The sequence below is a fragment of the Neovison vison genome, chromosome 6, assembly GCF_020171115.1.
Source record: "Neovison vison isolate M4711 chromosome 6, ASM_NN_V1, whole genome shotgun sequence".
NCBI lineage: Eukaryota > Metazoa > Chordata > Mammalia > Carnivora > Mustelidae > Neogale > Neogale vison.
Genome location: NC_058096.1, coordinates 129625671 through 129653030, shown reverse-complemented (window position 1 = coordinate 129653030; position 27360 = coordinate 129625671). Strand labels below are relative to the sequence as shown.

General features: G+C 47.7%; 1 protein-coding gene across 1 annotated transcript in view; it reads right to left on the bottom strand.

The window, feature by feature from the left end:
• The window catches only part of SLCO2A1 (solute carrier organic anion transporter family member 2A1), a 79789-nt gene that overhangs the window by 14380 nt on the left and 38049 nt on the right, over positions 1-27360 (bottom strand). Inside the window, exons 3-7 of the mRNA XM_044252333.1 lie at positions 23669-23831; positions 5459-5686; positions 4466-4564; positions 2265-2401; positions 418-496 (exon numbers count right to left, since the gene is read on the bottom strand). Of these exons, the coding sequence (XP_044108268.1) occupies positions 418-496; positions 2265-2401; positions 4466-4564; positions 5459-5686; positions 23669-23831 (706 nt within the window). The remainder of the gene's footprint in view (positions 1-417; positions 497-2264; positions 2402-4465; positions 4565-5458; positions 5687-23668; positions 23832-27360) is intronic.

Here is a 27360-nt window from a genome sequence, read left to right as displayed (position 1 = left end):
GGGCAGATCTAAGGCACCAAGATGTTCAGTAGCCGGGGGCACGCAGCTGCCCGACTCCCACTCAACATGCTCACGGGCTAAGTAAAGTGAGGGTGTGCCTAGAAGATACCAGGCAAAGTCTGGCTAGAAATAGAGCTAACACCAGGAAACTCCTCCCCACATGACAGCCACCTCTGTGTGAAAGGAGGGGAGAGAACACGGGGGCCGGGGCCGACTCTGCTTACATCTGAGTCTCTTGGAACCTGCACAGAAGCAGGCACCAGGACCCCTGGAAGAACCCCTCCTGAGAGATGGGACCACCTGCCCTTACTGCCACTTACCACACACCACACCACACGAGCTGGGGCAACCCTGACCCTCAGCGCAAGCCAGCAGTCCCCCACCCCGCCCCAGGGCTTTGTGGGGTCCGTTGGTTACGTTTAATGAAATCCATCAGGGAACTTCTTGGCTTGGCATCGTCCATCTTCCTTGCTTCATCCTCTATGGCAGGAGACCTCTGCGGGCAGCGAAGGGGGAGAATGTTAAGGCCCAGGTTCCCTGTAGTGACCTTTCCCTGTGCCCTTGCCCCTTGTGGTCTGGTCTCGCTGGCTCAGAGACGGCAGCACTGAGCATCCCCAGGTGTGTGGGAGGGCGCGCAGAGAATGCTCCCTCCAAGCAAATGCCACCTGCATGTCCATGGGCCCCGTGCTATGGCTGTCGGCCAGGACACGTCCATGCCAAAGCCTCTGGAGACTCCTCTGGGCATGTTATTCGTTTCTAACTTTCCCTTGCCTGATGCCAAAAGGTGTCCAATCAGATCTCACCCCTTGTCTGTCTGTCATGGCTATACCTCTTCCCCATTCTCAGATTCCAGGGGCTGCAGGCTTCTGGGATACACTGGTCTAGAATGACCCCTGTTTCCAGCTCTTTCTTACTGTCTCCTCTATAGAGTCTCTGCTTCCTTCTGGGCCCAAAGCTGAGTCCTGCTCAAGGCTCCATCCTGGACCCTGGCCCACACTTTCTACCCATACCACCTCAGTGAGCTTGCCTATCTTTTGTGAACTCATCAGCAGCAGCTTTGAACCCCTACCCACGGTGTGCAAGGCTCCCGAGCTCTGACACCATTAGAGCTCCCTGGGAGAACCCACCACCAGGCATGGGAGTCCCCACGCACTGAGTGCTTACTCCATGCTGGGCACCACGCTCAGGCTTCCACATGTATCAGCTCTCCTCACAGCCTCTGCTGAGACAGGTGCTCTATCTCCAGTATGTCAGAGGAAACTTAGAAACAAGGGACCTTGCCCAAGATCACTCAGCATCTGGACCCAGACTCAGATGTGCCTGACCCCCAAACCACCACGATGCACTGACAACCTCTGAAATTCTTCCCCAAGCCAAGCGGAGGCCCTCCCACCCCTGCCCCTTTTCCCACTGCTCCACCTAGATCTCACACACCTCACTGCCAAATGTTGAGCTCTGGCTGTGGCTCAAAACCTTGGTGCTAACTTCGGCCCCCTTCTCCTCCAATCTACCCACTGCTGAGTCCTCGGCACCCTCTCCAAGAATGTCGTCCCTGCCCTTGCCTTGGCTGCCCGGCAACCCCCACCCTGGTGCTCAGCCCCATCCCACATGTCTACACAGGCCTCTTCAGATGGCCAGCCTTCCCTCCTTCCTGACTCCCCAACCTTGACCCAGCTGCCATGGTGTCCTCTGCATGGTCACTCACTCAGTCACTGCAGCACCCCTGAACCTTATGGGATCATACCCTATGCCTAACATCAAGGCCCCATTGACTCTTCTTGTCTCTATTTTCCCTTCTCATCCTTTTCTGACTTTCTTCCCAGCAGACAGGGCCGGTAGACACACCGAAGGTCCCTCTGCCTACAGTTGACTTGCTCTCAGCCCACCCTCCCGCTCTTCAGCTCCAAGGGTCTCCTTCCGAGTCAGTCCTGCGGGTTCACACATGATGGGCCAACTGTGCCAGGTCATATATTCAGCTTTTCCCGACTCTTAACTGTGAACTTCTTGTTTCCCAAACTGCATTCCCTGGAACCCTCCAGATGCATGAGATGCTGATGCAGTAAGAGGAGGCTGGTGAGAGACCATCTCTTGGAAATTCACCAGCACTCTTACTTCTCCAAGCCTCTGAGGAGTCCTGCACCTTATAACTTCTCTAGATTTCACCCAGAACTTGCTTCACTTGCAGAAGCTTCTCAGTTCATTTTTTCCCACACCTCCCTTTCTTGAACTCTAATAGGCAGAGTCATGGGCTCTCAGAACCTTACCTCTGCTTCCCTGAGCATTGTTCGAGGAAAGAAAAAAAAGGGGAAGGAGGTGAGAACCAAGGAGCCTGAGGAGATGAGCAGGCCCAGCCACCAGGCTCCAATCCACCGGGGGTCTCCGGGGCTCAGGTTAATGGCAGCTGGAAAGACAGCAAAGGGAACAAGTGTTTTCTGGATGAATGTGGGGTCTCATTTTGCTGGAAAGAGGGCCTCTGATCAGGAGGACTAGATTCTTCCCATGATGAAGAAGAGGTAAGCCATGAGCTAGAGTCTGATTCAAGACAACTTGAATGGCCCTCTCCAGGCCAGCTGGTTTGCAGAGCATGACAGCCAGAATCAGAGAATCCCCAGGCCGAAGGAATCAGAAACTTGAACTCACTTTATTTTATTCCCAACCCTTGGTAGGAATAATAGTGAAGGCGGCTCCATCCACCCACCTCCAACCAATCAGAAAACTGAGGATCAGAGATGTTAGCTTTGCCTTGGTCCAAGGTCAAGGCTGGTAAGTATGATCTCCTTGGTTAATTTTAAACCCATGTCTCCCTGATGTCCAAACCTGCACTCTTAACCACTGAATGCTACTGCCTCCCAATTTTATTGATCCCTAAGAAAGGAAGACCATAGTCCTTTGGAGCCTGAGGGAACAACCGTCACCAGATTGGGTTGCTGAGCCTCCAAAGGAGATACTTCCAGCAACGTCTCCCACCTGCAGCTGCCAAGTCTGCTATTGTGTCTCTCTGTAAAGAAACTACGTAGGCGTGGAGGGAGGGAGATGGTAGCAGAATGGCCCTCAGCCAAACAATGCTAGGCATCACTGGGCACTGTCCCTTGTCCTGGGAGCTCAGCTTCGAGTCTCTTTGGGCAACTAAGAGGCAGGAATCAAGTGCCAGTGAAAGTACCAGTGAAAGGGCAAAGATGGCTTGACCCTGAAGCAGAAAGCTCCCCCCAGCTTTTCCCCGTCATGTTAAGTAAAGGCAGGGGACACCTCAAGGAAGACATCGTGGTCTGATGGCCCCCAGGAGCAGCAGTTTTGGACTCCAGCAGCACAGTGGCTCTAACGCCTGTCCAAATTCTTTGTGTGATGGGAAGGCTCCAATATGCATGCCAGGAACTGGTGGGAGTATCATTCCTGCAAGTCTGGCTCAGACCTGCCTTCTAGCCACATCTTCCGGCTGGTGGGAGGGAGCTTTCTCTATCACCCCCACACTCCACGCAGGTTCCCTCTCTTGGCCTTGTCCAAATATTCTTCTCCATCTGGAAGGCAGAAATCCTCCCCATCCCCTGCCCCTGATGGGGCTCAATGCAGCTGTCAGCGGCCTGGGACGCCCTCCCTGAACGCCTCAGGCAGGAGCCCTGTCTCCTGCCTTGGAGCTTCCAAAGTACTTCACCTGCCCCTCTGTGAGGCTGGCTCTCCCTGCCCTCTGAGAGGTGGCCTGGCATCAGAGCTTACAAAGGCCATGAGCTCTTGCAGGATTCCCTGGGGGGCTGCCTCCGTGAGGGGTTACCTGGCCTATAGAGCCTATGTCCTCCTCATTCTAAGATACACGGTGATTTCGTCCGTACCATTTTGTGAAGTATAAGAGCTCATTCCTGTAAACCTCTCCATATAGATCAGGCATGTTCTAATCCTGACAACGACTCTATTGTATTACCATTAGGCCCATTTTATAGATGAGGAAACTGAGGCACAGAAAGATGTAGAAACTTGCTCACGATCACTCAGCTGGTGAGAGGCAGAAGAAGGATTAGACACAGCCCATTTACTGCCAGTGCCCATGGAGTCCCACATGATGTGAATCGCATTCCATGTCTATATTTTATGTAGTGCCTCTTTTTTATCCTCAAAAGAGCTCTTATTAAATCTTTTTTTTTAAATAATCAAACACCATCTTAGAATCCAAGGACTATAAAACCATTTTTAATACCACCACCAAGATAGGCAGCTATGGTGGCAACTGCTGAAGCCCTGCCCCAAGTCTCAAGGTTTCCTGCTCCAGACTTCCTAAGGACAGACAGGGACCTGTGCAAGAGGCAGCATGAGGCCCGGTCCCGGCTGTCTGAGGCTCGGCAGGGTGACTGAGTGAGGGCAGGAAGAGGCCCAAGCACGTGGATTTGAAGCTTCATTTTCTGCCCTGCCTGGCTGGGGCTTGGGGAGGTTGTTTCATGGAACCAGCAGTAGACTGGGCATCCTTGCCTACACTCACCTGTGTCCACTCTGCCGTAGTCCACGAAGATCTGTAGCATGACGGAGCCCAGCAGGTACCCGAAAGCCGGTCCGAAAACAGAGATGGCAAATAAGATGGCTGGAGGGGAGAGTAGGAAAAGGAGGCTGAGGGAGCTTGAGAGAGTGGGTCAGCCCCAGGTTTGCTCCCTAGCTGAGGGATTCCTGAGCTGTCCCCCCCATCTTTCCTCTGGCCCTCACAAGTCCACACCCAGGCCATTTCCCATAGACAAGACCAGGATCACTCAAGATCCTGAGATGTGCAGAACCAAAGTTGCTTCTCTTGCAGCCAGCTGCCAGAGAGACCCACTCGTCGGGAGGGAAAGCCTCCCCAGCATTTAGCGATTCCTGCTGGGCATGCTGGTGGCCAAAACCCCCCGCAAGTACAATGCTAGGGGCCCCGGCAGCAGCTGTGGGGCTACTAGCCAGTGTGTGTGCTCTGTCTAGTATGGGGCATAGGCCTCGAGAATGCTCAGCGAGGTTTGTTCTAAGGGAAGGATGGCAGCCATAGATGATCATTTGTTATGTGCCTTGTTTGTCCTTCCTTGAGGCCGTCTGGTCCCTAAGTGGATGGTTTGGGAAGATGCAGGTACCCCAGTCTGTGCCGAAAGAATTGGACAGCAGCAGTTCCAAGAGCTGGTAAAGGAGCTCTCCAGTGCCCGGTGTGGGGCTACGGGGTTACATACATTGCATATTTAATGCCACGGCTGCCCAGGGCACAGATACTATTAGCCCTGTTTTGCAGGTGAGGACCCTGGGGCCCTGGGGGCCAGCCACCTGCCCAGGATCACAGTTGGTAGGTAACAGAGCTGGCCTTGCAACCAGATCTGTCTGCACCCCCCCCAAAACCTCAGCACTCCTCTGCTGTGTTGTGGGGCAACGAGGGTCTGACCTCGATTCAGCCCCTTAGTGCCTCAGCAAGTGCCACTTCGAGACTGGGCCCCCTCCCTGCAGCTTCCCCAAGCCTGTGACTCACAGATGTACAGGGGTGAGTTGTTGGGCTCAGAGAAATCGTCCACATAGGAGATTCCAAACGGCTGAATGGGCACCGTCCCAATGCCTGCCAGCAGCTGGGCCACCACCATGAGACCCCACATGCTGCTGGTCTCCTTCCGGGAGTCCTGGGTGGTGCTATGGCACTTGCTGGGGGGCTGATCCTTCCAGTGCTTCTGACAGAGCTCGGCTTGGAAGTGGCTGCTGTTCCCTGCAATGAGAGGGCGTGCTAGTCACCACTTGGTCTTCTGGTTTCACCAGCAAGTCTCCAAACCTGCCTTTCCTCTCAGGCCTTTGGGAAGAGACTGTAGACACAGAGGTCAGAATGTGGCCTTCCTGTTCTGGGAGCAGCCGTTCTTGGGTGGGAGAGGAATCTTCCACCCATGGCTGTCCTCTATGGGTACAGGTGGGAAGCTGCGCATGGAGACTGAAACCGTCATTCCTGGAGGAAAGGGTCACTCTGTTGAAAAAGGGGGATCCAGGATCAAAACCCAGGCTTGCTGGCCTGGAGCACCCTGTGCTCAGCCTCAGGCTTGGGGTTCCCAGGGTGTGGCTCTCTTTAGCAGGACCCAGCCCATTCTGTCTCACAGAAGACAGTGTCAGCCCCACCTGGGATGCATCCCTCCTGTGTCAGGACCCTCGGAGCCTGACTCCTGGATAAGCTTGGCAGTGTGTCACACAAAGGCATTTGATGTCCTTACAGAAAGTGGGCAGCAACCAAGGATCCTACAACACGGGGAGTTGGAAAGGACTTGAGACCGTCTATTCAAGCCCTCCTAATGGGGAGCTGAGGCTGCACCCACAGGAGCCAAGATGCACCTTGACACCCTTCTGTGAGGCTCCCAGAGATTCCCATCATGCTGCGAGCACCATGCGGTTTGTGGCTGCGGGCACCGGGCCTGGCTAGACTGTCACTTCCATGTGGCTGTTTTTAACTTGGCCCACACTAGCCAATCAGCACTTCTCCAAGGCCTCACAAGCTCTTGAGGGCTCCCTTGCATAAGATCCCTTCTTCTCTTACCTTGTCCAAGCCAATGGACACCACTGACATCCCTGATCTTGCTCTATTTTTGTTCTTTTCACACTAACATAATCCCATTTAATTCTCATTTGGGATACTCCTAGAGAGGGTATAAACCCTGATCTATGTGGGCCTCAAAGCCCCACAGAGAGGAAATTCGAGCACTGCAGACAGGATCTGGCCCTCTTGCTCCACTCTGCCCCAGGCTGCCCTAGATGATGGGGTGAGCGGGCCTGCCCTCCTCATCCCCCAGGATGAGGGGATTCTCTCCATCCCCCAGGCACGCACGCTCCGTCCAGCCTGGCCCAACCCTTACCCCTAACACTGGTATTTGTTTCATAGGATACATTTGAAAACTGCTGGGGCCTACAGAGCTCTCCCACTGAACAGGAGGCCTGTCCCAGGAACAGCAAGGAAGGGCAAGATGAGATGTCTTCTTGTCAGAGTCATCCAGACTGGGGGAAAGTTTGGATGCTGAGTCCTAGAAAAATTCCCGGGCCAAATTTCATCTATCCTCAGTTGGTCAGTCATTTGGGAATAGTGACTGTGGGCAGGCACTTTGCTGGGGTGGGGGACAAGGAGGTGACCAAGACAGGCACAGGTGCTGCCTTTATAAATGCCTCGGCCCACTGCGCTACACAGCTCACTGAAGAAGCAACCACACTGTCACCTGGTCCAATCCAAACCACAACAAGATACCCTCTCACGCCCATCAGGATGGTCATTATCAACAACAACAACAACAACAACAACAACAACAAAAACAAATAGGAAACATCAAGAGTTGTTCATATAAGATGGGGGAAAAGTTTGTACATTGCTGGAAGGAATGGAAAATGGTGCGGCCACTATGGAAAACAGTACAGCAATTCCTCCCAAAACTTTAAATACAACTACCATGTGATTCAGCATTTATACTTCTGGGTATATGCCCAGAAAAATTTAAAGCAGGACTTAACAGATACTTGTACACCAGTGCTCACAGCAGGGTTATTCACAAGAGCCAAAGGGTGGAAACCATCCAACGTCCATCAACAAATGAATGGATAAACAAAATGTGATAGATACATATAATAGAATACTACTGAGCCTTAAAAAGGAAGGGAATTCTGACACACTCTGTAGAAAATGGAAGAACCCTGAAGACATTATGCTAACTGAAACAAGCCAGACACAAAAGTACAAACATCGTAGATTCTACTCATATGAAGAAATGCAAATAGGTAAATTCATAGAGACGGAAAGTAGAATGGTGGTTATTGGGGGCTGGGCAGGCAGGGGAATCGGGAGTTAGTGGTACAGCTTCAGTTGGGAAAGATGAAAAGTTCTGGAGATGGATGGTGTTGATGGTTGTACAATAGTGCGAATGTGTTAATGCCATTGAACTCTACACGTCAATAGAGTTAGGATGGCAAAGGTTATGTTATATACGTATATATATATTACCACAATAAATAATGATGTAGCCTGCTCCACACTGAGTCGGCAGAGGACAGGGAGTAGGTGGGAGAAGCGCAAACCCAGTGTCGCTGGGAGAGGGTGTAGGAAAAGATTCCTGGAGAAAGTGGCCCTGAGCTAAGAAGCAGCAATGGGAGAAGACGAAGATCAGCCTCAGGAGGACTGGGGAACAGCAATGTGGAGGGGCTCAGAGATAAGGGTGACACGCTCCATGGCACAAACTGCGGCTCGGAAAGAGCTGCCCTCAAGTAGAAGCAGGGTGAGTCACGGCCGCTCCTGGACGCCTTGTGGGTGCTGGGAAAGGGCATGGACTGTGTCAAGAAGGGTCAAGGGTCTGTGACTGTGTCACAGAAGGGTCAAGATCCTGATGGGAGCCGTGCAACGAACACATTGGAGGCATTAGACCCGTTTTCAAGGCCCATGTGTAGGGAGTGGAATTGACCCCCCAAAGAGCTATTTTGGTGGTAAAATAGGTGAGGCCATGCATTGCACACAGGACGGCGAGGGCTGGCCGGCTCTGCGGACGTGCAGACCAGATGCACAGCCCAGAGGTGTGCGTGTGAGACACACAAGGCCAGGCTGGCTGCAGGAGCGTATAACAAATGAAGGCCTGGAAAATACGTGTTTTAAGAGTTCTAGTCCTCGATCTCTCTGATTCTTACTATTTTACTATACGCACATTTATGAGAACACTGTTGCCGGTTTGAAGGGCAACATCATTTTCTGTGGGACATGTATGGTCACTGAAGATCATAAAAATGTCGACTGGCTTATTCAGCCTTCGCATGGCACACTGCAGTGTCCGCCAGCACCACAGAAATCCTCAGGAAATTTCACCTGATGAAACATCCAGGAGGCAAAACCCTCTGGGGGTCATGGGCTGTCATTATCTTTTAGAATGTCACACTCTGTGTCGGAACTGCCTCTATTAAAACGTATACTTTAAAATATAGGCCATTGGCTCCAACTCCCAAGTGTGTGGAGTTCCTCTTTGGCTCTTCCACATTCTGAATTGATTCAAGATCTCCTGTCTTTTCCTTATGCCAGATCAACTGTCTTTTCCTTATGCCAGCCCTGAATGGGGTCAAATCCACCCTGGCCCAGGCTGTGACTCATGCAAAATTCACCTGCAGAAAAGCAGGCTTCATTCCCCAGGAGCGCTGCCCACAGGGAAGCCGCATCTGGCTGTCCTGGGGGCAGGGAGGCCCAGAGCCAGGAAGAGGAGAGGGAGGTGGCTAGGACCTGCCACCCCTGCCTTGATGTGAGCACAGGTGTTTATACCAGAGACAAGCACAGTGTGGACTTCCAAGAACTCATGCCTGGGACTCTGGCAGTGGGGGGCTACGGCCAGCTTCCTCTGGTCAGAGTGGAGTTGTCTAGAATTTAGACCCTTAGGTTCTTCTCTTAAAAAATCCAGGGGACAGGGATTGGTGAGCCCAAGGGCTAGAAGAAAGGGGAGGAAAAGACCTTGTGTCGGAAGACCTTGGCAAAACTGGTGATGGGTGGGGGGACTCAACTTTCTTTGGTCCACTCCACCCCTCTCCTCCCTGGAGTGGATTTCTCAGCTTCCTTTAGGAGCTCAGGCCCATGTGAAAGGGACAGAGCCACTTTGCCCCATTTTTCAAGCATTCCAGCAAGGCCCTGTACCCAGATACTCTCCATTGACTTATGGAAGCATATCACCCTCCTCTTCTGATGTTGCTAGTTCTGACCTTCCCACCATGTCAAATCTTGTGGTGAGGTCAGAGAAATGCCTGCCTATTCCAGCCTCCACAGACTTCAGAGGCTGCCTGCCCACCCAAGGTCCCTTGTCTCCATCTTGGAGAGCCCTGAGAATGGGAGGGAGGGGAGTCTGTTCATCAGAGGGATGTCAGTCTGTTTCTCATCTTCCCTGAGGCCGACTTCTGGAAGGCTTAAGTTCATCAGAGCACATTCTTTTCCCACAAGACACCAGAAGTCTGGCTGTGCCAGTTTTCACAGGGCTGTGAAATGCTAACTAGAAACAGGCTGGGACCTCTCTCCTCCTCCAGCTACACCAGCACCACCCCAGCTGCACGTGAGTCAACCCTCTGACTCATTCCACAATTTAAAATCAGAGTTTCAGTTCTAATTTCTGGACCCCTCAGTGGGTTTGGAAAGATAGGAGACTCTGTGGCAGGAAGGTCTATTTCCCCAGAGTGGGATCTACAGAGACAGGGTAAATCTGGGCAGAGCAAAGTCTAGCCATTCCATTGTTCAAGGACTTACATTCCAGGGGCAGCCAGACTGAGGCCAGCTGGGGGGCTGACAAGGGTATAGAAGGTCTCTGCACAGAGATCTGAAACTGGGTCTGAGAGAGGACCCTGGAAGGAGCAAGCAACATAGGAAGTCCATGGCAAATGGGGCTTTCCTTTGACTAGTCATGCTCATCATTCTGGTAGAGGAAAGAGAGTTCTTCCAGGGAATAGAAGGGCAGCAGTGAGTTCTCCTTCAAGTCATGTTCCTTGAAAGCCACGCATACCTCCGTGTTCAGAAGGGGGCATGGTTTGCAGATGAGTAGGGTCAAGTGAGGCAAAATCCAAGCCTCAGAAGCAATCCATAAGAGAATAATAGGAAAAGGCCAGGGGGTGTTTCTGGAGAGTCTTCTGGAAACATGTTCAAGGTGCCAAGCCCTTAGGCTATCAGCAAACCCCTGGAACTTCATTCAGAATGTTCCACTCTGAAGGACCTATTTCCTAAATTCAGCTACTCAACAGTTCTTCCCGAAAACTCTGGCAACACCCACTAGCAGGCCTGGAACAGACTGTCCCAAACTCAGACATGATTTGAGGTCTCAAAGTGGTTTGCAAAGTGGGTTGTTCACACATCAGAAGTGATTGGGTTCCCAAGGCAGTTCACAAAGCCTTGTTATTCTATAATGCCTCCATAATAATATGTGGTCTCTTCCAACTAGACCAAGTCTCCACTTACAAAATAATTTCTATGGGCATGCATTCTAAGTTTCATTCTGGAACACTAGAAAACTGTTCTCCCCCTTCTGCACCAGCAGAAACCAACAGAGCTAGTTTTGACAGTCTGAGACACATCATAGGGTAGTAAAAGCGATTCACAGTTTGAAACCAGACAAATTGAGTTCAAATCTCAATTCTACCACTCACTCACTGGTTGGGGGCCTCTCAGAACCTCAATGTCTTCATCTCCAAAACAGATATCATAATACCTACCTTGCAATATTCTTATTATGATTAAAAATCATGGGTATATTATAATCTGGGGCATAGTGATCAGATAATACCAATTTTCATCCAGAGACCAGAAACGTTGAGAAATTAAATGAAGAGGGGGATGGTGGAACCATGGAGACCGGCGATAAAGCCCAGGTTTCTAAGAACCTGGAGGCTGGGTCTAGAAACTAGAGACAAGTAAGGTCAGTGCTGATCACCAGCAGAGAATGGATTGTAATAAAGGAGCTGCCTGGAAGGGTTCATATTTTTGAAAGAAAAGAGTGAGCTCAGGGAGTGGAAGGAGAGCTTTCCTGGGTTCTATTCTCCGACTGAGTTTGCAAGACTAGTTCTGAGGTTGAGGCTGGTCACTCCGTCACACACTGAAACCCCACCACCAGTGGGGACCTAATATGCACCCCCAACTGGGAGTGAAGCAGGACTTACTCTTCACAGATTGATTCAACAGGCTGATGAAGAGCTCTTTGGGGAAAAAAAAAAAGTGCTTAGCTGAGCCAACATGAGTTCATAAAGAGCCATTCATGCCAAACCAACCTCATTTCCTTTGTTAGTGGGGCTCGCAGGCCAGCAGGAAGTTGTAACATGGTGTTACTTGACTGGAGGAAGCCTTTTGACAAAGCCTGTCATGACAGCTTGGTAGACAAGATGCGGACACGTGGCTGCAGAGTCCTCTGGGGAGAACCGGCTTAAAGCGTGCCCAGGGCTGGCATCAAGGGCTCGTGTGACCCGGGAGATGACCCTGACTGCACACCACTCAACACTGTTGTCACAGGCTTGGGTGAAAGCAGGAGCAGCTGACAAATTAGTGAATGACATAAATGACACAAACTGGGAGGAAGAATTAATAAGACAGACCATAAAAGACTCTTAATCACAGGAAACAAACTGAGGGCTGCTGAAGGGGACATGGGTGGTGGGATGGGGTAACTAGAAGATGGACACTGGGGAGGGTATGCGTATAGCAAGCACTGGGTATTACCTAAGACTGAGGACTCACTGACCTGTACCCCTGAAACAAATAATACATTATAGTTAATTTTTAAAAAGGAGGAAAAAAAGACAGTCAAAAACCTGAAAACTTAAAATTAGGCTTGAGGCTATAAGGAGGGGGCTCCAGTCAAGGGGAATGAAGCTAAAGGAATCAGTCTGGGCTGCTATACCCAAGTATCCTAGACTGGGGTGGCTTAGAAACAAGAGAAAATTATTTCTCACAGTTCTGGAAACTGGAAGTCTGAGATGAAGGAGCTGGCACAGATAGGTTCTGCTGAGAGCCTTCTTATTCTGTCCTCACAAGGCAGAAAGAGAGTGAGGGAGCTCTCTGACCTCTTATGAGGGCTCTGATGCCATTCATGAGGGCACAACCCTCATGACCTCATCACCTCCCAAAGGCCTCCCCTTCTACCACCATCATGGTGGTTCTGGCTTCTCTTTGCTGTTTTCCCCCCTTTAGATCTGAGCCTCATATCCTTTCTGACGGTGGCCAATTAAGGCTGTGAATCCTGAAGAGTGCTTCTGTCCTTGTCTCTTGCTGGTTTTCTGCCTCCTGGTGGATAACACACTACCCAGATATGTCTGGTGGTTCCCATTTCAAACCTTTGGGCCACAGGAGGTGTCTGGGCACAGCCAACGGTTCTGCTCTACCAGGTGTGGCGAGAAGGGCAGAACGTTCCTCCCTGTGTCCTCCAGGGATCCTCAGGGAGCCCTAGGTCTCCTGAATGAGAGATCAAAGGTTTCTTCAAATCCTAATCCCCAGAGGGAGAGGGGCCCACACTCTGTTTCTGTAGGGCTAGTCCTCACTCCCTAACGGTTTTCCTGGGGCGCCCAAAGCCACTGGAATAGTAACCATATTTTCTTTTCCACCCTGTGTGCTGGCTCTCCCAAGGGAACTAACCCCCTGCAACCTCCCACCACACCCAAGGCATACAATCAGCGGGTGGGGGGGGGCAGGCACTGGAGGAATGACTCTCCCCAGGGCAGTGGGGTGCAGGATACAACTTGCAGGGTGCAGCTGGCTGCCTAGGGCTGCCCACCCCCCAACCCGGAGCCAAGCAGAGCTGACACCCCGGCCTCACTCCTGAACAGGGGAAATGACTAAACCAGCCTTGGGGGCCTGGCTAGGAGGGGGAGCCACACTCAGGTCCCTACTCAAACCTCAGTTGGAGACTTGGGAGAACAAGGGGTTCTCGTTTCCAGGCTGGCCAAGGGATCCTGCAAAACAGGTGCTAACAGAGCCTGACGGTCAACTACTCTCAGAAAAGCTGCTGGAGCCTATAGAGAGACCACAGTCCTGTTGCCATGGAAACGACCAGTTCACCTGAGGAGCCCCAGCTTCTTCCCCGGCCTTCCCCTAATGTTCGACACTACAGCCTAGTGCTTTCTATCATTTCTCCCCATAGGTTTCTATTCTTTCCTATAATATGCATTAAAAAACGTTGCACATCAAATTTCATTAGGTTTTGCTGTGCTCATCTGTTTAGGGCTATTTTTTCTCAGTTAATTTAATCACCCCCACGTGTTTTGTGACCCCCCCCCTTGTTATTTTCTCTTCCTTTTCAGGTTAAATCGATCCAACTAGCCAAGTTGAACAACTTCCACCCCAACTGCCCACCTACTCAACCTCCCAACATACACACTTTCCCCTCTGCCCCCATATATACCCCCACATCCACACCCTCACCAACTCCTGCCATACACACTTTTCCCTCTCACATCCACCCCCATCTCAACCCTCCACACGCCTCCCACACATTTCTTCCCTTGCACACAGCTCCACCTCCACCCTTCCCACCTCCGCGTACAACCACTTCCCGTCCACACCAGTACAACTTCCCTCACACACACACCTATACACAATTACCCCACAGACACACTCACACTCCCAACTCCCCATGCCAACCCCGGACACCTTCTGAGCATAGCCATCTCACTCCAGCTGGGCATTCACCACCGAACAGCCCTGAGCTTGTCTGCCAAGAGCAGTTCCCTCAGCAGGAGGACCCTGAGTGGCTCCCACCGTTCAGTGGGGTGGGTTCTGCTCTGGGGGTTGGGGAGCTGATTCTAGGCCCTGTGTGCTGTCCACCGAGGAAGAAACCGTCACTCAGGAGGCTTCTTCTCCTGAAGGCTTCTCATCCTGAGGCTTCCTCTCCTTGTGCCTCCTGACCACCCTCCTTCCCAGGGACACCCATGGGATGAATGAGCAGGGATGAGCTGGCACGTTTACGAATAAGGACTGGAGAGCGACTCTTCCCTTTCTTCTCTTGCCTGCTTCAAAAATGTAATCCAACCCCCACCTCTTATCTTACAGGAAGCTCCCTGCCTGTGTATATCCATTGTCTGCGTAGTAGTTGACTTCCCTCTGGATGTTCCTTGGGATCTTTCATGGGTTACACCTAGTCCTGCCAGACACTGGTTTCCGAAGACCCTTCTTTTATTTCCTAAGGGAATTGGTGTCACCTTGGCCTGTTTCCCATCCACCAAAACCTCTCTGCGCCTTCCAGAAGTGGTCTTGGAGGCTTGGCTGGGTAACTAGTCTTTTATTTCTAAAGGCGCCAGGGCACATTTCCGGACCCCTCTGACATTTAGAAAATCTAAACATTCATAAATGTCTGCCTGGCCTTTTTTAAAATTAGCAATTAGTTGTTAAAGGTCTCCGTTATTCCCACAATGTTCAGCCCCTCTTTATTTTTTTTCCTAAAATACATAGTTACTCTTCATTTCCCATGTTCATTTCTGGAGCAGCTTTGCTCCAGGGGAGGAAATCAGCAATCAAGACATAATAGGCCTGGGGGTCATTACTTATGCGTAAGAGATTTCAAATGTCACAATAAGGGCAGGCAAAGAAAAATTTGCTGGACAGCCAACATGGGCACTTTACTTATACTATTTTGTGTTAATTTTGCCCTCAGAACACCTCAAAAGTGAAGGTATTATGGGTACCATTTTACAGATAAGGAAACTGAGGTTCAGAAAGGTAAAGTAGGAGCTTGCTTAAGGAACCTTGGCAAGTAAATGGCTGAGCTACATTTGAATGTTGAAGTCCGTGCTCTACCCATCATACCAGGCTGCTCCAACTGAGGGTCTGGGAATAGAACAGAAAAGCAGCCCAAGCTTCAACTTAGAGACTCACTGAGGACTCACATATGGAGTGTGCAGCTGGGACTATGTCGAGGGAAGATCCCTGCTCCACACCAGAGCAGAAGACCTACAGTGAGGACGAGGGAGAAGCTGCCTTCAGATGGCACCAGGATGCGTGGCCCATCAGCCATGAGCTGTGAGACTCAGCTTGCTACTGGAAGCAGGATGCTTCCTCATTTGGGACCCTAGTTTACCCAGCATAACACAAATCTTGTCCCCATTACTGCCGATCATTTTTGTTCAAAGATTTTACTTATTTTTTTGAGAGAGAGAGAGAGAGAAAGAGAGAGAGAGTGATAGAACATGAGCTGGGAGAGGGGCAGAGGAATGAACAGGCTCCATCCCAGGACTCCAACGTTATGACCTGAACCAAAGTCAGGCACTTAACCGACTGAGCCACCCAGGTTCGCCATTCTACTATCATAGGTTATAAACACCAACATTTAACAGGCTAAATTCTGAGCAAGCATTCTCCCACCACTTACAGCCCTGTAGGCAAGTGTCTGTTTCATATGGGGAGGAACTGAGTCTCGGCTGCGGAGGAGGTGGCCCGAGGGAGGGAGTCCCCATTCCCAAGGACTGCCTGACTCCAGAACACCACTCAGGGTGGTACATTTAATAAAATGCATTTGTTCCTGATTGCCTTGCATAATTCAAACCTAAAGTTCCCGTAGGAATACATTTGAAATAGGAGTTGCTTTTCAAACTTTTCCCATGAAGTGAGATTTCTGGTTATTTTCATTCGCACATGTTAGCATAGCACATGCCCATGCTGCACTGGTACCCACTGCACAGGCCCAGATAGATGCCACCAATGTGGCTCCTGGGCCGAAGTCCTCTTCATCCCACCTCCTGACCCCAGGAAGATGCCCTGAAGGTGGCTCACCCCTAAGCACTTCCAGCTGTGGCTCTGACCCTGGCCAGAGTAAGGGAGACTGCTGTGCCTGTTTGTCCAAATAGAATTTACACAGATGAAATGAGCAACAACACTAAAAAAAGTTAATTTTCCTGGTCTGCGGTTCCTCCCTGCAGGCTGAGAGGCCAGCTGTGGTCCCTGTCCCCATCCCCTTCAGTTCCCTCTCCGTGGAGTTTGGCTAAGAGAACTGAGGTCAAGGAGGGAATGGCAGTGTGTCCCTCCCAGCAGGGAGGATCATGGTAGGCTGAACTCCGGCCAATGGACTATCCCTAACAAGGAGCGGAGTGATTGCTTTCAGAGGCCCGCCCATCTTTGACCACCCTCTGTGGTGGCTGCTCTGTGCGGAGCAAATGCCTTTGGTATGTGGCTCACGCTATGGGCAGCCAATCCACCAACCCACAGTGTGTGATGCCTGGCAGGATGCCCTTCCCTCAGCTTGGCCTCAGTGCCCCAGGCTCCTTGCTGGTTTCATTAACCCAGTCCTCATGCTGCTGAGGAAGGGGTCTAGAGTGAGCTTGGCACGGGGCTATCTGGATGGAAGCCAGCAATGTCCGACTCTCCTTCAGAGCTGGCCTCAAATCCCTTGTCTAGACCGAGGAGGGAAAAGAGCATGGCAGGACACCTAGATTTGGGTCTATCTTCCTCCTGGACCTACTTGAAGAAGGATTCAGTCTCTACATAGTCCAAATAGACACAAGGCCACAAGACATTCATGAGAAAAGATGAGTTCACTGGTGATTTACATGGTAGATTCCCATGATCAGAACCCAACAGACATTTCATCATTAGACACTGCTACTCTGGCTCCATTCTTTTTTCATTCCAGCTTCCATAACAGAAGACTCACAACCCATAAAGGAATCCCTTTGGGGCACCTGGGTGGCTCGGTTGGTTGAGCATCTGCCTTTGGCTCAGGTCATGATCTTGGGGTCACAGATCAAGTCCCATGTGGGGCTCCTCACTTAACAGGGAGTCTGCTTCTCTTTCTCCCTCTGCCCATCCCCCAGCTCATGTGTATATTCTCTCTCTCTCAAATAAATAAATAAAGTCTGAAAAAAAAAAGGGAATCCTTTTTGTCATTCTAAGTGATTCAACTCTTGAACCTGACCTCTAGATATGACAAAAAACAACAACACCACACACACACAAACAAAAAATCCAAGCCTGACATTTAATAGGTAAAGAGGAATCAGAATCAGTTATTCCCTTAACACATCCTTTGGTGGCTCATTTATCCTCAGACATCTTTAGATCCAATACAGTGGGCCAAGGATGAGAATTTGTGGACTAGGCCTACCATTGCTGCCCATCACAAAAGCACTGCCACGTGGTTCTTACATCCTTCAAAACATGTACAAGTTTATCCCAAGCCAATAAACTATCATAAAATTAGCTCCAAAGCAGCATTGTTCCTGGGGTGCTGAGTGAATGCAAACGCAAATCCACTTTGTAACGCTATTTCCCCAACACAGACCACACAAAATTTCTACACGGGAAAAAAATCCCACTGCAAATGATCCCACAGCCAAACATTATTAAACATATGGGAAATAATCCACCATGAACAAGAGCAAGCAAACACAAAACAGGGGAAGATTCGCATTTCCAAAACTTTAGCTAAGGGGAGCCAACTGAAAAAGACTATATAAAATAAATACATTTAAAAGAATTGAAGAGACCAGAGGAAAAATAGGAATCACAAGACAATATAAAAAAATCATAAAATAGGGCAGAGATATTTGAAAAACTAACATAACTTTAGAAATTAACAAAATATACAGAGCCATTAAAATGTACAATGCAGAGTATGAGCTGAATCAGATTAAGAGAGCTGGAGGGAGACTAAGGGAACAGGAAGACGTACATGAGGAAATCACCCAGGAGGCAACTTAGATGAATTAAGCACTTGAAACTATGAAAGACGAGAGACCAAGAGGCCAAACATCAAAACATATTATGTATAACACATTTTGTAACATATGCCATCCAATATATGTTTACATATATTTTCTGTATTTTTATATCTAATACAATATATGGATTTTTAGAGGAAAGAATGGAGAAAATAGGGTCATGCAATATCAGGAACATTTTTGGCTGAGAGTTTTTCAGAACCAAAGGAAAGCCTTAATTTTCAAAAGAAATAATAGCACATTGAGCTTCTAAACAGGTAAGTAAAAATTAACCTACACTGAGACACCATATGGTAGACATGCAAGACCCACAAAGAAGAAAGACAATCTTAAAGTCAACTGCAGAGAAAAAATGGAATTCCCAGACAGAATGATGTTGAGACTGATGGAGAAGTCCTAATACCAGTAAGAGGAGCCTGAAGACAGAGGCATTTACCTTCAAATCACTGAGAGGAAATAACTATGAGTTTAAAACCCTGCTTGCAACCAAACCATAATTCAAGGACAAGGATTAAACTGACATTTTCAGACACAGACTTAGAGATTTTCTCATTCATGGGCCCACCTGCAAGTAATGCCAATGAATATATTTCAGGAGAAAGGAAATTAAATCAACAAGGGTAGGTGAAATGCCAGAAGCAATTGTGAGCAAATAAACCAGTAAACTTGTGGGTAAATACATGTAAGTGCTGACTTATTTATAATTAACAGTAACTATAATAATAATGGGTACTAGGGGGAGGTTAAAGACAGGCAGAACAGAAGTACGGGTCAACAAAACATGGAAGATGGAAGAGGACAGTGAGTAGTAAAACATCTCAGCACCCTTACTTTGTTCTGTTGAAGAATAAAGACATTCATCAGCTTTAGGGATTGTGAAGTCATAGGTCAGTGTTAAAATGTAAGGGCAAGGGTGAGGCATACTCTGTTCATGGACTGGCAGACTCCATAAACATGTCCCGTATCTCCAAATTGATCTATGAATTTAATGCAATTCTAAATAAAAATTCCAGAAGCATTTTTTTAGGTAGAGACAAGCTGATTATAAAGTTTTTATGGGGAGGCAAATGAATAAGAATAGATAAAACAATTTTGAAAAAGAAGAAGAAAGTTGGAGGACCCATAGTACCCAATTTTAAGTCTCAACTACAAAGTTGCAGTAATCATGACAGTGTGAGAGTGGGAAAGAACAGACACAGAGACTAATGGAAAAGAACAGAAAGTCTAGAAAAAGACCCACATGAGTATAATCAATTGATTTTTAATAATGATGTAAAAATATTAAGTGGAGAAAAGGTAGTCTTTTTTTTTTTTAGATTTGATTTATTTATTTGAGAGAGAGAGCACAAGCAGAGGGGACACCAGGCAGAGGGAGAAGCAGGCTCCTGCCTGAGTAGGGAGCCCAATGCAGGGCTTGATCCCAGGACCCTGGGATCATGACCTAAGCAGAAGGCAGACGCTTAACTGACTGAGCCACCCAGGTACACCAAAAGATAATCTTTTCGGTGAATGATGCTAAAACAATTTAACATCCATATGCAATAAGAAGAAAAAGAATCTTATAGAAAATGAACTGAAATTAATCATAGATCTAAATGTAAGTGGGAAGCTATAAAATTTAAGGAAAAAAAAAACATGCATAGGAGAAAATCTTCCTGACCTGGAACTAATCAGAGTTCTTAAATGTGCACCAAAAGCATGATCTATTAAAGAAAAAAGAATTATAAGTTGTATTTCATCAAAATGAAAAACTTTTGCTTTGCAAATGACAGTTTTAAAAGAATATAAAAGATAAGCTAAGACCCGGGAGAAAATACTTGCAAATCTTCTACCCAATAAAGAATTTGTATCCAGAATTTATAAAGAACACTGAGATTGAGCAAGAAAACAGATAATCCAATTACAAAATGGACAGAAGGCTTGAACAGACACCTTCCCAAAGAGAGCACATGCATGACAAATAAACACATGAAAAGATGTTCAACATCATAAACTTATATTTATAAAAGACACCCCCAGACACAAATATTTATAGCAGCTCTACTCGTACTTGGTACAAACTGGAAACAATTCAAAAGTCTTTCAATGGATGAAAAGGTGAACTGTGGTATATCCATACAACAGAATACTATTCGGCAATAAAAATGGATGAACTACTGATACATGCACCAACGTCAGTGAATTTCAAAGGCCTATGGCCCAGGGAAGAATCCAGTCTCAAGATGTTACCTGCCTGATGTTGCCATTTCTATGTCATTCTCAAGCTACAAAACCATAGTGATGGAAATGGGCTAGTGGTTGAGGTGGATGGGGAGAGTGTGACCATGCAGGAATAGCACAATGGACATGTTGGAGCGATGGAACTGCTCTGTATTCTGATTGTGGTGGCTACCCAAATTTATAAATGTGTTCAAATTTATAGAACAGTGTGTCATGCCCCCCAAAAGTAAATCTTACTCTCTAATAATTTTTAAATATTTCAACGTAAGGATAACTAATAATGTATAACTTCCAAACCTGTAAAAGAAAAAAGAAATAAGACACAGGGGTGCCTGGGTGGCTCAGTGGGTTAAGCCTCTGCCTGCAGCTCAGGTCATGATCTCAGGGTCCTGAGATCACTGCATATCAGTATGTTTTCCTTCTTTCTAGTGTTATGTCTTATTTCTTTTTTTTAAATATTTTATTTATTTACTTGACAGAAAGAGAGATCACAAGTAGGCAGAGAGGCAGGCAGAGAGAAGGGGGAAAGCAGGCTCCCCGCTGAACAGAAAGCCAGATGTGGATCCCAGGACCCTGAGACCATGACCTGAGCAGTAGGCAGAGGCTTAACCCACTGAGCCATCCAGGCGCCCCTCCCTTCATCACTTTTTTATTTCAACAGTTATATTTTTTTGTTTCTAGATGTACCAGTTCAAATAATTTTTCTTTTTATTTCTGATAATTTCCTTTTCTATGCTTTAACTCTGATTGCAGCCTTCAATTTGTATAGAAAAGTAAATCCCTCACAGGCAGCTCTTCTCAACGGATCAGACAGCTTCAACCTCCCTCGAGTTTTTTGCTCCTCTTGACACTCAGGCATTGTGGTTTATATTTTTCTGAGTGTTGTTATCTGCACTTTTAATTCTTAAAAAAAATTTTAACTTAAATTCAATTTAGTTAACATACAGTGTATTATTCTTTTCAAGGGTAGAGTTTAATGGTTCATCAGTTGCATATAACACCCCATGCTCATCACATCACATGCCCTCCTTAATACGCATCACCCAGTTACCCCAGCCCCTACCCATCTCACCTCCAGCAACCTGCAGTTTGCTTCCTAGAGTTAAGAATCTCTTAAGGTTTGCCTCCTTCTCTGTTTTTTATCTTATTTTATTTTCCCTTCTCTTCCCCTATGTTCACCTGTTTTGTTTCTTAAACTCCACATATGAGTGAAATCATATAGTATATATCTTTCTCTGACTGACTTGTTTTGTTCAGCATAATGCCCTTGTCTCAGTTCTTTTTTTAAAAAAGAGGTGTCTGGCAGCCTAAGTGTTCATGGACAGGTACTGGGTACATAAAATGTACTGTAGCCATACAATGGCATATTATTCAGCCACAAAGAAATGAAGTTCTTGATACATGTTACAATACAGATGAACTTTGAAAACATGATGCAAAATAGAATAAGCTAGATACAAAAGGACATATATTGTAGGATTCACTTACATGAAATATCTAGAATGGGCAAACTCACAGAAAGCAAATTAGAAATAACCAGATGCTGGGGAGAGAGAGGAGTGGAGTTACTGCTTAATGGGTACAGTATCTGTTGGGAATTGATGAAAAAAAAATTGGAAATAGCGGTGATAGTTGCAGAGTATTGTGAATATAATTAATTCCACTAAATTTATACTTCCTAGTTAAGATGGCAATTTTTATGTTTTCCTTTTAAGATTGTATTTATTTCAGACAGGGAGAGAGAGCACGTGTCGGGAGAAAGAGTAGAGGCAGAAGTGGACTCCTCACTGAGCAGTGAGCCCAACATGGGCTTATTCCCAAGACTCTAGGATCATGACCTGAACCAAAGTCAGATGCTTAACTGACTGAGCCACCCAGGTGTCCCAATATTTATACTTTATATATACTATATATACTTAACCACAATTAAAAAAATAACATGAGAGGGGCTCCTGGGTGACTTAGTTGGTTAAGCCTCTGACTTAATCTCAGTTAGGTCTTGATCTCAGGGTCATGAGTTCAAGCCCTATGGTGTGAAGCCTACTTGAAAACACAGACACACAGACAGACAGACAGACAGACAGACACACACACACCCCAAAACCATAATATACCAAAACCCTGGGCTGTATACCCTAAATGGGTGAGCTGTATGGTGTGTGAATTACGTCTCAATAAAGCTGTTAAAAGGGACGCCTGGGTGGCGCAGTTGGTTGGACGACTGCCTCCGGCTCAGGGCGTGATCCTGGAGTCCCGGGATCGAGTCCCACATCAGGCTCCCAGCTCCATGGGGAGTCTGCTTCGCTCTCTGACCTTCTCCTCGCTCATGCTCTCTCTCACTGTCTCTCTCTCTCAAATAAATAAATAAAATCTTTAAAAAAAAATAAAAAGCTGTTAAAAGAAAAAAGTGGAAAGAAGAAAAGAGGCATCTGAAGGAAAACTGATAAATCTTAATGATCAGTATGTTTAAGTGTTTGTTGTATTATTTTCTTTACTTGGCTATATTTTGATTTTTTTCATATTAAAAAATAAAATATTTTTTCAAAGAAAAGGGAACCCTTACCAGGCAATTCCATGTTACTTAATTCCTTGTTTATTACCTTGTTTATTTCCTCGTACATGTCTGCCTAAGAATCAGAATCAATCTGATTCACTAAGAATCAGAGACTGTGTTACAGAAGGGGCTACTTGTCCAAGAATCGGGAGACCTGGGTCTGTCTCTCCCTAACTGACTGGCACCCTTGGGAAAGTTACTGAACAGCTTTGAGCGCCAAGTTCTCATCTCTGACCTTTTGTCTCCCTTTCGCAGGTGTCCAGGAGAATCAAATGAGATCACAGTGTAAGTGTATTGTAACCTAAAGAATGACGGACGAACATACAAATGTCAGGAAGTATTAAACACATGATTGAACATGCAGAAAAGCCACAGATCTCATCATGGGCAAAGCTTTGACCCTTTGCCAAGCCCATCACAGGCACTGCTCGAAAGCATCCCCACTTGCGTGCACTGGATCATTCCTTGCAGGAAGCAGAGGGAAGTATGAGGAATCATGGGGGAGGCAAGCCACCTGCTGTACGCTGTGACCTCAGCAAGTCAGGGCTGCTCCAAAGCTCTGCATAATTCTGTAAGTTTTCACTTTCAGGTGTGCTTTGGGGAGAAGCAAAACAATAAAAGCCAAGGACTCTTTCTGGTGGGAGAGGACAGCATGGCCCTAGAGTGATACCCACTACCCAGAAGCATCCCCACCAACTTTGGCAAGATGCCCACTCCTTCCTCATTCCCTTGAAGCAGGGGTTGGGGGCCACTCACCAACGCTGGCCGCGGCGTACTGGTAGGGCTCTGAGAGGAAGTGTGGGAGGGTGAGGACGAAGGCACCCGAGGCTAGGAGGAGACCCCCAATGCCGATCAGCCGTGGACGGTGCACCCGGCTGCCAAAGTAGCTGACGAAGATGATCAGGATGGCATTGCTGATCTGCAGAGAAAGCAAAGGGGCCGAGTGAGGCCTGAGACTTTGTGGCTACTCACACACAGAGAAGACTTGATTGTACCTGGCACAGGAAAAACAGGGATGCAAGAGGCCACCTTGTGTCAGCCTCACCCAGAGAGCCCCACAGTGGGCCCAGGATATGCTGAGTCAGCTCCCCCCTACTGTCAGAATCCCTTCCCAGCCTCAGTCTCTTGGACTAGACAAAGGAAAGTACCTAGGGACCATGAAAACTTCATAGCCTAAATTTCAACCATCTTAGGCCCAAAACTCTTGGGGCAAAGTCCCAGGAAGCTTCCAGTTCCATCTGGCTCCTAGGAATAGTACACACTGACTAAATGCCCTAGGGACACTGGCTGAGTAATCAGAAAAACCACCAAACAACATGTACTGTCTCATTTCCTGATGCAACAACTCTCTTTTTGACAACAGTGGGACTCAGAATAGTGGGTAACTTGCCCTGGCTATGAGGTTAGGGACTACCCGAGTTTAAAGTAGCCAGTCTTAATAAATAAATAAATAAATAAATACAAATAAATAAAGTAGCCAGTCTTAACTGGACTGGTCTACTGCCTCTTGGAGAAGCGGGTTTCTGCCCCACAGCTCTGCTACTGTCTTGGCCCTGGCCCTCCTTGGGCTTACTTCCACTCCTGTCAGTGAGGGAGGAGGACTAAGACACCCCAAGCTCCTTCCCAGCTCTAAACATCAGTAACTCCACGTTCTTGGCGCTCCCTGGAATGTGTGGTCTCCGAGCCCCACCTGAGCCAAGGAAGGGAAGTGAAGACTCAGCTTAAGGAGCGAAGTCTTCAATGATAAAACCAGGTGTGGGTAGATCTTCTGACTACAACTCCATCCAACGAGATGATCCTCCGGCCCAGAACGTAAGCTCCTCTGGACTGGAGGAGTCCTGAATGTCAGTACCCACAGCCCTGCCCCATGCACACCACGGTCTCCTTCTGGCTAGAAAAGCAGGTGCCCCTGTCTCAGGAAATAGGAGCCAGAGTCTTGGTATGTGGCTCTTACCAAGATCACCAGCTGGCCACATTTTCTTGCTTACCCTCTCAGCACCATGTGATTCAGAGAACCGTTCCTTCCTGAAACATTTCCTTCACTGAGTTTCCCAGACAGCACCTTCTCCTAGTTTTCTTCCCCTGGCAGTTCCTTCTCCCTTTCCTTGGCTGGTTCCTCCTTGCCTCCCTGAACTCTCAGCTCTCCCAGCTCGGGCCCTGAACCTCCGCTCTTGTCTTGGTGAACTCATCTGGTCCCATGGCTTTCCATGTTCTGTGTGTGCTCCTAATTCTCATAGGCTTAGCACACCAAACCTCATGCCTCCTCACCTACCTGAAAACCTGGGCTCCCACCCCAGTCCTCTTCATCTCTGTAAACGGCATCTGCATCCTACCAATGGCTCAACAAAACACCTGAGCGTCTTCACTGATGGCTCTGTCATCAGCCACATACCGCCGTCAGCTAGTCCACTGAATGGACCTTCAGTGACCACCTGGAAGCTGCTTCTCTCCACCTCTCTCACTACCTCCTGGTCTGAGCCATTGCCGTCTCCTCCCTGAACTTCTCACAGCGGCCTCCTCCCTGGGCCCCCTGCCTCCACTCTTGCCTCCCTGCAGCCTATTCTCCACCCAGCAGCCAGAGTGGTCCTGCTGACACATCAAGCCACTTTCCCTCTGTTCAAACCCCAAACAGTAAAGGCAAAATCTGCCCCAGAGCCTCCACAGCCCTAGGGAGCCAGTTCCCCTCCCCCATGAATGCTCTGATCTGCTCTCCTCCATCCCTCCCCTTCACTCCGCCCCAGCTGCTCTCTGCCTCCAGCTGCTCTCCTAGCAGCACACATGCACCCTCCTCAGGGCCTTTGTACTTGCTGCCCCCTTCTCTTACTTGTCCACAGGGCTCCTGGACATCTAACCTACTTTAGACCTATGCTCAGATGGAAACTTCTCATGAAGGGCTTCTCTGAAAAATGAGGGGGTGGTGGTGGATGAAATGGGTGAAGGTCCTCAAAAGGTACAAAATCCCAGTTATAAAAGAAGTTAAATACTGGGATGTGATGTCCAGCATGGTGACAACAGTTAATAACACTGTCCTCTTTATTTGAAAGTGGCCAAGAGAGTAGATCTTAAAAATTCTCATCAGAAGAAAAAAAAGTTGTAACTATGTGAGGGGCTGGATGTTAACTAGACTCATTGTGGTGATCATTTTGCAATATATACCAAGGTCCAATCGTTATGTTGTATACCTGAAACTAATATTATATTGAATGTCAATTATATCTCAATAAAAAGGAGGTAAGTATAACTTATCTTTATAATAATTTAACATCACTTATAATTTAAGTTATATTTAAATATATTTATAATTTAAGTTCTATTTAAATATTTTTATAATTTAAATAGTTATTTCAAATATAGCCACCACTGCCCTCCGTGACTTTATTTTTCTTCATGGCACTTGTTGTAGTCTGATCTACCAAGTTTTATTTATTTCTATAAACAAATGTTACATTTATCTCTAGAATGATATAGGAGCAGAGAGTTCTGTCTGTTCATTCCTGCCTCCCTGTGTCTAGAGCAGTGTTTGACACACAGTTGGTGCTTTTGAAATATTTGTTGAATAAGTGAATGAATGAACAAGTGATAGGCTTTTTCAAGAGGACACAGTTGCTCGGAAGACCCCTCCTTTGTCACCAAGAGTAAGACTGTTTATAAAACACACAGAAAGGGGGAGTGAAGGTGTGTGGGGGGAGGGGAGTAACCCAGCCTGATCCAGGGAATGCTCCAGCCCCTGGCCAGATATCACTCTAGGAGATTCTGAAACGCATTCCTGGAAGCAAAGCATTATTCTTAATCTTCTTAGATTTTATCTCTCCATGTTCTTATTTCTCTATCATTTTTTAAAGACATGATTGTGTCGGACTATACCAGCTAAGCTAACTGAAGCTGACTTTAAAAGGTCTGGGTGAGGGATGGCAGAGTGCCCCAAAGGGGGAGGAAGACCTGGCTAACCCAGGCCCCACCCAAATGGATTGGCCCTTCCAGCACTCCCAGGCCATGTGCTCGTTTCTCAGCAGGAAGCAGGACCTCTACAGCTGTTATGGTGGATGCTGGCTTAAGTCCTTGGTCCCCAAACTTTTCTTCAGCAGTGGAGTCCCTTTGCAAAAACAGTTTTAACATAACATAACATAGCATAACATAAACATAACATAAACATAATATAACAAACATATATTATGCTATATGATACAATGTAATATAATATGATATGACACAATATAATATATCCTTGTATAGATATACATGAAGCTGTTCTAGCTGAGGAGAGTAGGGCCTCTATAGTCCATGCCTCAGCCTCTCAGCCCCTCTACAACCCAAGCTCCATTGTAACACATCCCTGCCCATCAGTGTCCCCAATCCAGGGGCCCCAGGCAAACTGGTGGGAGACATTAAGGATGGGGCCTCAAGGGCTCCCTCTGATTTTGTCTGCTCTGGCCTGGCCTTTAGCAGTG